The sequence below is a fragment of the Alligator sinensis genome, unplaced genomic scaffold (assembly GCF_000455745.1).
Source record: "Alligator sinensis unplaced genomic scaffold, ASM45574v1 scaffold297_1, whole genome shotgun sequence".
Taxonomy (NCBI): domain Eukaryota; kingdom Metazoa; phylum Chordata; order Crocodylia; family Alligatoridae; genus Alligator; species Alligator sinensis.
The window spans coordinates 2,350,388-2,364,317 of NW_005841848.1; the positions used below are offsets into that span (position 1 = coordinate 2,350,388).

The window sequence follows — 13,930 nt, forward strand, 5'->3', positions numbered from 1 at the left end:
AAGGGAGATATGGACAAAAACAAGGGTTGCATACTTAGGACCAAATAATTTACTGATGTCCATTTCTCCTTAAACTCTCATCTGACAGTGGAGTGTAGAGTGCTAATTCAGGCCGTAGAGTACTAGTTCAGCTAGCAGGAGGATTGCCCCCCTTGCATCTGCCAGCCCCAGCTACTCGATCTGGGGCTTGGCAGGAGCATTTGGTCTTTATAAGCCCTCAAAATGATAGAGAAGCTTGTGTTTCCATTTTTTCAACCACATGCTTGGTTGTATTATTACACTCTGGAAAAAAAAAATGTGCTAATGCAAAGCAAATTCTTGCAAGAAAAGAATTATTCAGCAAATTCAGCTTTTTTTTTTTTTTTTTTTTTTTTTTTTTTTTTAACTGGGCTTATTTTCCACTGGTGTGGAAAACTGACAAACAGCCTGCAGGTAAAAACTCTTCCACAGAAGCATCTATAAATGAGGGTTTTTGTGTGCGCTGAAATGGCAACTGGGGAAAAAAGCTAAATCAGGATTTATTTCTCTACAGTTTAACATACAATTCCTTAATTTAAATGCCACGCACATTTACATACTTTCTATTATATTGTTTCAGTTTTTGAGGTATTCAGTCCTGTAAAAAATTCCTTACCAGTCTCTTTTGCTGCAGCTGTTCTCTTAGTAATCGGTCTTCTGGTAAAACGTCACATAAAAGAAAATAATTGTCCTGTTCCTCTGTTAAGAGAAAGTGCAAAGGAAACATTTACAGCTGTTTTACAGATGTCCTGGTACATAACACACTACACTTTTGGGTTTTCTTCAGCTTCTGAGAACTAATTAAATTATATTTAACTACGTAAAAAATGACTTTAGTCTTCAGTTTAGAAGGACTAAGATTTTTATTATCCTGCTGTAAATGATTACATTTATGGGCCCAAGCCAACACTGGCTTAGACTATGTACAATAGTATTAGCAAATGGATTTGCACCCATTTGTACTATTACTGATGTAAATAAAGCCAGAGTGTGCCAAGCCCTTGCAGAGTTTTCTTTAGGTTTTTCCCCTCTTTATACTATACCTTGAAGGTACTTATAAGGCCCTCATATTGATGTAAATCATGAATATTAATCAGGAGCTTTGTTATCAGACAGACACACTTGGCTTAAACAACTGATTTTAATTGTTTTACTTTTGTAGCTTTTAGTGATTTTTCTAAGACAGGTTGATATGCAAAGGTTGCTATAATCTGATACCTTTCCTTTGTTACCAGAAAACTACATTAAATCTATATGACATAGCTATCTATGCCTATAAACTATGACATATATAGATAGTGTATGTAGTAAATGTAACTCAAACTTACACTAAATATGTAAGAATGAATCTCTCAGTAAGAAATTAGGAGTGATACAGTTCTCATTTACTATAGGATTAATTCTGTTATTTGAGATTTTTGTCCAGCTGCATTTGGATGGAAATGGGAATTAAAATTCAAATGCAGAAAAAAGGATGTTTTTGTATTAGTTAAAAGTGTTGAATGCATGAGAATAAAAGGGTTATCAAAACCAATTCATCACACAAAGAAAGTATCATCTGTGGGTAATAAATGTAAATTATTTCTGGTCCTCATGTCCTTCAAGATTTTAGAACTGGTAGACCTCATTTTCTTCTTACAGAAAAACTTCCCTGCTTTTTCCTTTCCCAAATCAATTCCTTAATTTTGAATGAGTTTTTAAAATTAATTTTGAAAGAGATGAAGCACTGAAATGAAGGAATACTGAGATGATAGTAGCCAAAAGAGGCTATTACTGTCAAAAGCTAAACTAGCACTTCCATAAACTGGTTCTAGGTGATAAAGCGGCAACTTCCATCTATTTAGTGTCTTCATCTTTTTTTAGAATTTCAGTAATAAAAACTTACACTGCTTTAATTTTTCTAATTTAATATTTTTAAATAAATTAAAATTAAGGACTTAAATTTCACTTGCCATAACTTCACATTTTAAATGAGTTTATTTAGGAAATATTTACATTGAATTTTAAAAAGTTTGTTTTTATCTACCTTGTCCTCATGACAATTGTATTGAAACACTTCCAGTCTTCCACTAATGTGATTAATATCAGCCATGTGCGATTCCCTCTTCCCCCCACCCCTCTCTCTCCTACAGAGAGAATGGCATAATTAGGGTAGTATTTTAACAATTCTCTCTCTTTTTTTTTTTTTTTTTTTTTCAAATGTACACACTGCTATGTATTTATGTTAGAGAACAGAATGTCAAATGAATGCGCTTTATAGCAGGAGAGGAAGATGGTGAGATTTCTGACAGTTCTGGTTCCTGTGGGAATTAATTCCACAGCTTTGGACCAGCCTCTAAGAAAAAAAATTGTTTGTTTGTTTTTTTTTTTTGTTTTTTTTTTTTTACACAGACAAGCTTGATTCTTAAAGTAAAATGCTCCATTGTGCCAGAGAAGCAGACTTGTGAACCACGGTTTTCACTCTGAAGCTCTAAGCAATTTTGTACGGGGGCCAGACAACCATGCCTTTCCAATCTTAGCATGAAGATTATAATTTCCTTGTAATACCTCTAGGGCAGTGGTTACCACAAATTGTGCAAAAGGACAATACTGTGGCCTTACTGTCATGTGTTCACTTCACAAGCAGGGGAGGAGAAAAAGGAGAAGTACAGAGCCTGTGCTTCCCTACAATACTGGGAGATTCCCTATCATATTTGTACTACCAGTGACAACACACCCTTTAGCTTGATGTGGTAAGCACTGCTCCCAGGGCTTGATCCTTGGTGTTCCTATACACTCTGGCCACGATCCAGGAAAACACTTAAACTATGTACTTAAACTCATCCTTTTCCAGCACAGCACCCAAGCACATATTTAAATCCTACCAAAAGGATGAGATTAAACATGTAGTTAAAGCTAAATAATACTTGTATGATACTATGGACTAGTGTCAGACTGCTAACATATTGCAAGATTGAGCCCATAGGATAAGACAGAGTTTACCAGGCAGGATCTGTTCAGCAGAGAGCACATAAGTACACTTACCTAATGGAGCTTCTGAATTTGTTCTTATCACACTACAGAAGTTGGTGATGGGCTGCTCTGTGAATCTCTTCTTCCAATACAAAACGTACCTTACAATAAAATAAGGGGGTGCATATGAAGGAGGATGCTTAAAAAAAAAACTACAGAAGAAGAACATTTTAGATTAACTTCCCATCCTTCAATTCCCAGAAGAGGTTTATTTCAAATAAATTTTTAATGCTGGTTTTGCAGCATCTTCTTTACATGGTACATATTGTAAGAAACTCATGTATACAATGAAATTATTCTGGGCCTGGGCAAGGCAGGCATCTTTGAATCAAGGTTCATATCCATAATGTAAAATTGTCATGTCTTTAGAAAGAAGCCCTAGCAGGCAAGAATACAGCAGTCTTGTGGGCTTGCAAAGCGTCTCTGAGGCTGAGCATGAGGCTGGCAGATAAAAGGGCAGAGCGTGTTGCTGCTCGTGGTCTCCTTTTGCTAGGCAGACAGCCCTTTGACACAGCCCATCACATTTTGGGGGGGGCAGTCACCGGGCTGTATATATGTCTGGCAAGTGGTAGTTTGAGCACTTGGTCTGCTGGAAGTTGAGCAGTGGCTGAGGCCCCCGATTTGTTAATCTGGTAATAAAAAAAATTAGGAGTTCATGGCTTGATGGGAAAGTGATCTTCAGTCTGGTTCTGTGGCCCTCGCTGGGGTTAGAACTTTTTTTTTCACCCCAAGACATGACAAGCTGAGATGCACTCCAGAGCACATCTGTCCAGTGCCAGGATTCCGGCTTGCAAAGATACAAGGCTTGGCCTGGCATGCTGAAACCCCTTTTGAAAGTGGCATGTCGAAAACCCAGGGTTTTGGCATGCCACACCAAGCCCCCGAGAGTAGGCTGGGCTTCAATGGGAGCCCTGGGAATGTGTGAGAGGATGGAAGAGTCAGTGCAGCCAAAATGTGTTTTTTTAATTTGTTAGTTTTGGAGCAGCTGAGACCATTTCAAGCCCTGGCAGGTACGGCAACAGGCCTATGGGCTTGTGATGCGTCTATGAGGCTGGAAGATAAAAGGACAGAGTTTATGGCTGCTTGTGGCTTCTTTTTGCTGGGCAGATGGCCCTTTCACATGGCCTGTCAATTAAAAAAAATTTTTTTTTGGACAGCTGAGGGCGGTGGGGTGTGCGTGTATATCTGGCAGGTGGTAGTTTGAGCCCTGGGTCTGTCAGGTGCTGAGTAAACAGGCCTGTTCTGTGGCTAAGGAACTCAGTGTTAATTCAGTAGTCACAAGGTTCACAGCCCAAGTCTGGGTGTGATCACGCAATCTTCAGTTGGGATTTGTGGCCCTCGCTAGGGTTAGAAATTTGTTTTTCACCCCAAGACATGCCAAGCTGAGATGCGCTCCAGAGCCCATCTGACCAGTGCCAGGGCTCCAGCCTGCAAAGATGCAGAGCTTGGCATGGCATGCTGAAAGCCCTTGCCAAGGCATGCCATGTCAAGCCCCAGACTGTAAGCCAGGCTTCAGTGGGAGCCCTAGGAATATTTCTGAGGATGGGTGAGTCGGTGTGGCCAAAATGCGTTTTTTAAATGTTTTTTAGTTTTGGGGCAGCTGAGAGTGTTCAGGCCCTGGCAGGTGAGAAGGCAGCAGTTTGGGGCTGCTCATGGCCTCTTTGCTGGGCAGACAGCCCTTTGAAATCACTCACTAATTTTCTGAGGGGCAGCCAAAGTTAGTGGGGCATGTGTGCATGTCTGATAGGTGGTAGTTTGAGCCCTGGGACTGTCAGGAGGGGAACAGGCAGGCCTGTTTTGTGGCTGCAGGTACTAAGTGTTAAGCAGGGAGTAAAATTACATCTGTACTAGAAAGAAAAAAAAAAAAAAGGATACAGAAATATTTTTGAATGCCCAGAACACTGGGCTCAGAGTTACATGAACTCCATGCAAGAGGGTAAGATGCTGTAGAAGTCACAACTTTAAAACATACACTTCAAGCAGTTTCTCCCCCTTCCCCATCCCCTTAAAAGGAACAAATTGAGGCTTGATAGCTTAGGAAACTAGAGAGACATGGAAGGGGAAGATTCAAAAAAGAATGTAAAACACACATCAACTCTGTTTGGAGGAGCCCCAGCAAATTTTAAAAGTAACAGTTTCAATTTTTTACTTGAGAAAACTGAAACCAAGATTTTATTATTATTTCTTGTATTACAATAAGGCTAGTGGATCTCAACTGATATCTGGGCCCCACTGAAGTAGGAAATACTGTAGAAACAGAAACAAAAACTAGACAGCTGTTTTCCGATGAGCTTCGAGGGCATGTCTACACAACAGAGTACAGGGATACCTGCACTAACTGAATGAGCTGATCGGTCTACAAAGCACAAGGCAGAGCCATGCAGCGGTACTACCTGGGGGCGTATAAGCCAGCAGAGCTGCATCAGTGGAATCCCCATTGTGTTGGCACAGCTGTTTTGCTTCAGTTCTGCAGCTAACTCTGTTCTCTGTACAGCACAGCACAGCCATACCCAGAGTTCTATGGAAAGAAAAATCAACCTAGAGGCCTACCTGCTAGTAATTCAGAATTGCAAAATAAAACATGAACCTGTAAATTTACCTACGTATATTCTTATATTTACATATATGAAATGACTCAATGTGGCAACCTGGATATAAATTCAGTGCATGTGTATGTTTGCAAGATCAAGGTGTCAGCAGAAATTACATTCTCTTGAAACACTACCAACATAAAAAAAAAAAAATCAGATACTACTGTTACAAGATACAAACTGTGAGACAAGAGATGTTTCACTGCAGCGTGAACGGTCAGTTTTCTTGGAGGAAATCTCCATGGGTCTTTTGATACACAAATCATTCTAATCTATCCCCCTGCATTAATGCAGGATCAATTATGCTCAGACGGTATTTAATCTGGTCTCGAAACTGAGCTGTGAAGGAGATTCCGTGGCTTCCTGAGGCAGCCTGTTCCAGTGTTTCAGTAACTTTGTAGTTAGGAAGGTTTTCCTAATATTCAACTAAAAGCTGTTTGCAGGAAAAGATAATTTCTTCTTCTCCTATTTAGTGGAAATGACGAAAAATCAGCTTCTTCTTTATAAGAAACTTACACACTGGAATTTTTTAATTTTTTTTTTTTTATCATGTCCCCCTTTTAGTCGTCTTTTTTCCTCCAGCTTAAACAAATCAAAACACGCAACTTCTCATCATAGGACATATCTTGTAAACATCTTATCATTCTTGACGCTCTTTTCTGGACTCTGTTCAATTTGTCTAGATGTTGTTTATGTTATGGTACACTGAGTTGGACTCAGTATTCCAGCTGAGGTCTCACTATACCAAACAGAGTGGAATAATTATCTCCTGTGTCTTCCATAAAAGCCCTTGTGAATAGACCCCAGAGTGGGACTTACTTTTTTTGCACAACAGCTTCACTTGAAGTATCCTCCTAGTCCAGGAGTGGGCAAAATGTGTCCCGTGGGCCAGATGCGGCCCTCCAGGCCATTCTATCTGGCCCACGGGGCCCCTAAAAAATTTAGAAAAATTAATATTTATCTGCCCCTGGTTGCCTGTCATGCAGCCCTCGATGGCTTGTCAAAAAACTAGGTAAGCAGCCCTCCATCCAAAATAATTGCCCACCTCTGTCCTAGTCTCACAGCAAACTATTAATGACTCTTTGTGGGTGGTTTGTAGCTAGTTGTGCACCCAACCCTATGGATACTTAAAACAAACTATATATTTTTTGTTAGCTGTACAAAGCAGGCTCTCTCAGTTCACTCCAACCCTGTCAAACTCACTCTACTATTACAAAGTCTAATTTCATAGGCTAGGAGAACATACCTTCTGCAGAACTGGATAGTAAAGGAAGCAAGATAGAGCATGTCAGAGAGCTGCAACTTCACTATTTTTTTATCTCGCAACCACTTTCTATCAGATGTGGTTTCTTTCCATTTATATCAGCAGCAAAGAATTTGAACACATGCTTTCTTGAAAAGGTGATTTTAAAATACATTTCTATTTAGTCAGAATAATCCCACCATCAGAATTAAATTGGCACTCCAGTATACAGCAGTTCTGAACCTTTTGTTTATGAGGAATCTCATATTATCTTTAAAGAGCATTGCCTTCTTGCTCTACTAGCTTGCAGCATTGAAACAGAAGCAAGTATTGATATCTGTTTTTAACAATGTTAAGCTTCATTTCCAAATAAATGGATGCAATTCTTAGGGTGTTAGGTGGCTTAGACTTTCCCTTTGCATATTTCATTGCATCCTTTCAACTGCATTTAGATATAAATTAGTGCTCTGTGAATTTGCCTGATCACTTAAGTGTATACTCTAAGTACTGAAAAGGCTTAATGCGTAAAGTATCCAACTGGTATGAAAACTTATTATGCCAAAAGCTGAAATCACTAGGGATCCTGGTTTTCTCGGTTAAAAATCCAAAATTCTCTGATTACCCCCCCCCCCCAAATCTGCAATTTTCCACAACTAAAATGAAATGCCGCTATATTATTTATATATCTATCTATCTATCTATCATATAAATAAAAATAAATAAATAAATAAATAAATAAATTTAAAACATACACTTCAAGCAGTTTCTCCCCCTTCCCCGTCCCCTTAAAAGGAACAAATTGAGGCTTGATAGCTTAGGAAACTAGAGAGACATGGAAGGGGAAGATTCAAAAAAGAATGTAAAACACACATCAACTCTGTTTGGAGGCCTGTTAGCAGGCTGGAACTCTGCCAGCCTGCAAGGGGAAACCCATGGTTTCCTGGGTTTCTCTCCTTTAAAGAAAAATGTAGATGATTCTCTCCTTTCCAAGAGAAAATTTCTGGTTTTTGGGGGAAACGGAAATCCCAGATCCCTGCTAACCACAAAACACTAGATACAAAAGCCAACCCAGTAGATTAGACTATACATTGACATGCAAGAGTCACCTGGGTCTTGCCAGCTACAGGGAAGACCCTGTAAAGCAAAGGAGAGAAATGTGATCTTGCTGGGGTCGTTGGTGAAGCAGCTGTGGAAGATGTCATAGCATGGTAAGATATAAAGTGCAATCTATACAGAAAAATACAGGCTGCTATAGGAAACAAGAATGAGTTCTTGAACGCAATCCTATGTTTTAAAGCACGTGTCCTAACCAGCCCTCCTTGATCTCCATTGTCAGGGTTTTGACAAAAAGAACTCGAGCGATGGGAACAAAGGTTTGTACTGGAAAGACAGGCAGAAATAGAAAGAACAGACAGACTACAAATGTGCTGCATGAAATAAATAGCTGTACCAAAGAAGCTAGAATTGCCAGAGATCTCCTGGACAATTTGTTTCTCATATGGCAAATACTATATCCTGTGTTAAAATCAAAATACCTCCTCTTATCATTGAAAACAACAGTAACAATAGGACAGAAAGTACCCACAAAAAAATGTGGCAGAAAAAACAAAACTGCTCCCCAACATCCAAAAGTCTTTCAGAAAACTTATGTACCAGGCATATGGGGGGTTGCTACACATTACCCAAATATATTTTTAACTAAGAAAACTTTACCTTTCAAAATCTGCAACCAGCCTGACATCCGCTATGACAAGCTTGTGTTCAATAATCATGTGCTTCAAAAGTTGGTCTTGTTCTGATAAAGGATAATATTCTTCACAAAAAATGCAAGGCGCAGATGGAGAACTTTCTACAGCAACAACACCACCTGGACTTTCTGGCAAAGACAGAGGTTCCAAAATACACTCTCCATCTGAGATAACGAAAGGAAAAAATTGTTAGACAGATATTTGCTCTCTTAAGTTATTAAGTAATCATAAATGAATCTAGAGTCTTTTAAGTCTTTTTTTTAAAGAGAGTATAGATGAAATCAGGCAGGTTTTTGTTGCTTCTTAATGTAGCTTTCCCCAATAACAACAAAGGGCAGATTTACTAGCGAGACCACCATGTTTTCATGTCTGTGAGCCAGTGAGTTGACATCATTTACAAGTTTGGGTAGTGAAGCTAGAAATGGGCCAGTATGAGTGTACCAGTTCCAACTGTGATCCAAGCCATGGAGGGTCAGATATCTGGGTGGAGAGCAAGAGCAAGAGTCTGTTATGTTTATTCTCCTAAGCATAAGAGGTCAGATTGTGTAGAGCAAACATCATTGTACTCCAATTTATCCATTGCACTTTCTTGTTCATCTCGTAAACCTTTCACCACTCACTGAATTTCTGAAGGACTTTGTGGTATGTGACTTGCCTTCCTCCATCAGGAATCTTCTAGTTGCCAAAGCTTGCCTTGTAGCACATGGATTATTTCTACTATAGTAGTTTCAGAGTGTCTACTAGAATAGTTTCAGTATCTTTTTTTCTCCATAGAGCATAAGTGTTATCCAGGGAACAAAGGAGGTACAAATGGAATCTGGCTCAGCTGTTGTGACTTGCATGGGATGCACCACGTTCATGTTCCTCCAAGAGGGTGAGGAGCACTTCATCTGCACCGTGTGTAAGCTGGTGTCTGCCTTGGAGAAAATTCAAAGACTGGAAGCACAGGTGTTCATGCTACATTGCGTTAGGGATCAGGAAGATAACTTGGACGAGAGTTACAAGAAGCTAGTACTGGAGAAGCCACTGCAATGAGGGGAAGTGGCAGCATGCGACTACTCAAAGAAGGAGGAGCAGAACCAAAGAGCAGCAGACTGAAGTCAGCAACCACTTTCAAGCACTCTGAGGTGGAGCTGCTGAGAAAAAGACAGAGGAGAGGACATCTGCAGGCATGAGGCAGAAGAGGCAGCAGCCTAGAGAGCAGGAAGCACAAGGCCTCAAGGACAGGGACTTCAGGAGCACTGCACAAAAAAGAAAGAGTGGTGGTGGTTGGTGATTCTTTTCTGTGGGGGACAGATGTACCAATGTGTTATTCAGATTTGGAGGCCCGGGAGGTGTGCTGCCTGCCTGAAGCCCAAATTCAGGACGTCACAGAAAGACAGCCAAAGCTCAGCCATCCTTTACCCCTTCCCACTCATCTATGTAAGCACCAACAATAATACCAGGAATGACACTGAGCAGATTAGAGATGAGTATGGCTAAGTACAGACATTCAAAAAGCCTGAGCCTGAATTAATTCAATCTTTGCAGGTTCATCTAACCTGCATAGATTGAACTGATTTGCAAGTGAATAGACATTCACTTTGTCGGGACCCAGGGCAGCCGGCCAGCAGCAATCCCCGACTCCCACCCGGGCAGTCAAGGGTCCGTCAGGCGGGTACTTGTGACACATGGAGTGGAATTAATTAGGCGGACGCTTATCGGTTGCAAAGCAAGATTATTTACTCACGCCGTCAAGGTGGTGAAAGACGGAGGTCAGATATACTTAGTTACAGCTTAGAGTCGTTCGGTCGGTCTGCAGACATATATACGGGCCGGTGGTCTTATTGGGCATGCGGGTCAAGGGTACGCCAGGGAGGTCGCGGCAGGAAGACACTGACAACCGATCAAATTGTCAGATTTACTCCAAGGTGCGGACAGAGTTGTCTTCGACTTTGAGGGAAATGCAGCAGGGTTTTGTTTGTATGATAGCCAATTGTTTTTCGCCATGTCATAAATTTAATTAAAATCGCCAATTATCTCTAGGGATTTGTAGCAGGGCTACCCCTTTTCGCCCTGACCAATTATAAATCATGGGCTAAGTTTCGTTTTTTTAGAAGTTTCATTTCTAGTTAGTGTCGCAGTTATAAATCTCTTTTTGACATGCACAGCAAAAAACTGTTACTATCTTTTTGTTAGTTAACTCTTAGTTAACCTAGTGCAGACTAAAACTGTTTTTGATTAATATATTTCTTGCTTGTGGCATGGGCAGTACTTAATTTGGTTGTGACACTTTAGATTCTGGAAATGCAGCCACATGCCCGCAGTGGTTCAGGCTAGAAGCCAGGGGGTGGTAGAGCGACTCCTCCCTTCCCTTACCTTCCGCAGCAGCTGCAATGCTGGAGGGAAGCTGAGCTGGGAGTGGGGCGGGGGGTGGCGGCAGCTGGTCAGGCCCTGGCAGGCTGCTGAGTATGACTGGGGAGGGCTTTAAATCCCCACCCTGGCCTGCAAGGACCCCAGCTGGGGCGTGCCTGGAGGGGGAAGGGGAAAGCAGCTTTGCAAAATTTGTCCCTTGGGGGAGCAGGGTGTGTGGCCAGACACCGGTCAGTGCAGTGCCTCAAGCAAAGCAGGGCCAGGGAGCAGGATTAAACTCCCCCGTCTCCCCTCTCCCCCATGCATGGGTAACCCAGCTGGGGTCTGCCTAGCTTTTTGCCCCCCCAGCCACTTGCGTGGTAGGGGACACGGTCAGATCTGGCCTTGCTCTGTTCACACCCTCTGCCATGTGAGCAGCCAGCAGTTTAATTCCCCTCCCTCCCTCCCCCCACTCCTCCCCCACAGCCTACTGGCTGACACCCCTACCCACTTCACTCCATCAGGGAAGACTGTCAGAGGCTGCTCCACCCTCACCAAGCAGACCAGGCTACGCCAGATGGGTTTCTCACCCCCAGCCCCTTGTCAGCCAGCCCTCACTGCCCTGGCTAGGGAGCAGAGGGGTGGGGCCAATCCTGCTCTGCTCAAGCAGACAGCACATCCCAGCCTATGACTGGAAAGCATGCTGGGATACTGTGATTTAACTTGAACCAGGAATGGGTTTGGGAGAAAAGTTCCATAAACTGTTTAACCCAAGTCAGTTAAGTTTGATACTACATTCAACCAGGTTTACCTTAAACCAGTTTTGGCCATTTTGAAACTGGTTTATGTGCACTGAACTTCTATTCTGTTACAGGTTTAAACCAGTTTTTGATCACTTGAACTGGTTCACGTGTAACTTCAGTCTCTAGCCCGTGAGGCTCTTGGCAAGAGGATTAAGGAGCTTGAAGCACACGTGGTATTTCTCACTGATTCTTCCTATGGAAGGCAAGGGTCCAAGCAGACACCATCACATCCTGGAAACGAACTCATGGCTGAGATTTCTTGGGAGGAGGAATGCTATCAGGAGGTGGGATTCATCTGATGAGAACAGAGATAAAAGATCTTTGGATATCATCTGGCTGACCTAGTAAGGAGAGCTTTACATTAGGTTCCACAGGGGGTGGCGATTAAAATCCTCCAGCAACAGAGCAAACAATACAGAGGGGAAAGGACTTGATGAAGCAACTTAACTGTGGGAAAGGGTCAGAGAGCTACAAGACTGCAACAAGGGGCATAAAAGGGAAGTGAGTAGGTCAAAACGCAAAATACATCCAATGCATGTATGCAAATGAGATAAGCATGGGAAATAAACAAGATGAGCTGGAAGATGCAGCCTGTGAAAAGAACTATGATCTGAATGGCAAATCAAGACCTGGTGGGACAGCTCTTATGTCAACATCAAGGGTTATATTCTGTTTCAGAAGGACAGGGTTGGGAGAAAAGGTGTTGCCTTGTATGTCAAAACACACATACACTTGGTTCACTGGTTCAGGAGGAAAGAGACAGGACAGCAGAATGCATTTGGTGAAGATGAAAGGTGGAAGATTCAACACTGATGTAACAGTTGGGATTTATTATAGGGCACCAAATCAGGAAGAGGAGGTAGATGAGGCACTCTTCTAGGAGGTGACAAATCTATCCCGAAAGCTACGGTACCGATGGGAGACTTCAATTTTCCAGCATCTGCTGGAATAATGCAGTCAAACATAAAATGTCAAGCCTATTCCTAATTTGTGTGGAGGCCAACTTCCTCTTCTGGAAAGTGGAAGATATATCTAGGGGATCATCTATCTTGGATCTTGTCCTGACCAACAGGGAAGAATTGGTGGAGGATGTGGAAGTGATGGGAGGAAAAGATCAGAATACAACAGAATTCCAGATCCTGAGACAGGGAAAGCATGAGGTCAGCCAGATTAGGATGCTAGGTTTAAAAAAGGCAGATCTTCTCTGACTCAAGAAGTCAAAGCATGGTGCCACGGGAAGACAGACTGGAAGGTAAAGGCCCAGAGGGCTGGGAGCTTCTAAAGGGCACAGTATGGGAGGCCCAACGATAAACTGTCCTGACATGATGGAAACACAAGAAGAGCGGCAAGAGACAATTTTGGCTGCACAAGGAGCTTCATAGAATCATAGACGACACGAGAACTGCATTAGAGAGACCAACTGGCGGCTTCGGCAATGGTGTCTCGAGGCAGGCTTCGGCTTCCTTGACAATGACCCGCATCACATCACGACGAGGGACATGCTCAGTTGGGATGGGCTTCACCTGTCCCCCAAAGGTAAGCGTGTGTTCTCTTCTAGATTGGCGGATCTCCTATGGTGGGCTTTAAAACTAGGCTTGTTGTGGGGAGGGGAACCCACAAGGACAGCCCAGCCTGAAGGAGAACAATCGGGAACCTGCAATCCATGGGGCGGCCAGCAGTACACCACAGGTAAGCAATAAGGGGCCCTTTGGGCATCAGAGCCGGGGGCAATCAAAGGTGCCAGTCACAGGGCTCAAGTGCCTATGCTTGGAGCATGGGGAGCAAGCACTCCTGTTTGCAGAAAACACCTACAACTTAGTAGGGCTAACAGAAACCTGGTGGGATTCTTCCTATGACTGGGCGGTACATATTGAGGGCTATAAACTGTACAGAAAGGACAGGGTGGGGAAGAAAGGGGGAGGGGTTGCGCTCTGTCAATGAGCAATATACATTGACCCTTATCAAGACGGAATCAAAAGGAGGAGAAAGTAGGATTGTGGGTTAGGTTACATGGGGGTCAAGGAGAAAGGGATTTGGTGGTAGGGGTCTGCTACAGACCCCCACACCAAGGGGAAGAGCTAAATTTGGGGCTCCTGAGGCAGCTCTCGGAGACCATAAAAACTAAGAAGGCAGTAGTCATGGGGGACCTAAACTACCCAGACATCTGCTGGGAGACACAGACAG

The 13,930-nt window shown here is 42.6% G+C and overlaps 1 protein-coding gene across 1 annotated transcript in view; it reads right to left on the reverse strand.

Moving 5' to 3' along the window:
• The window catches only part of ZNF277 (zinc finger protein 277), a 94,796-nt gene that overhangs the window by 47,250 nt on the left and 33,616 nt on the right, over nt 1-13,930 (reverse strand). Inside the window, exons 2-4 of the mRNA XM_025208751.1 lie at nt 8,578-8,776; nt 3,043-3,131; nt 635-717 (exon numbers count right to left, since the gene is read on the reverse strand). Of these exons, the coding sequence (XP_025064536.1) occupies nt 635-717; nt 3,043-3,131; nt 8,578-8,776 (371 nt within the window). The remainder of the gene's footprint in view (nt 1-634; nt 718-3,042; nt 3,132-8,577; nt 8,777-13,930) is intronic.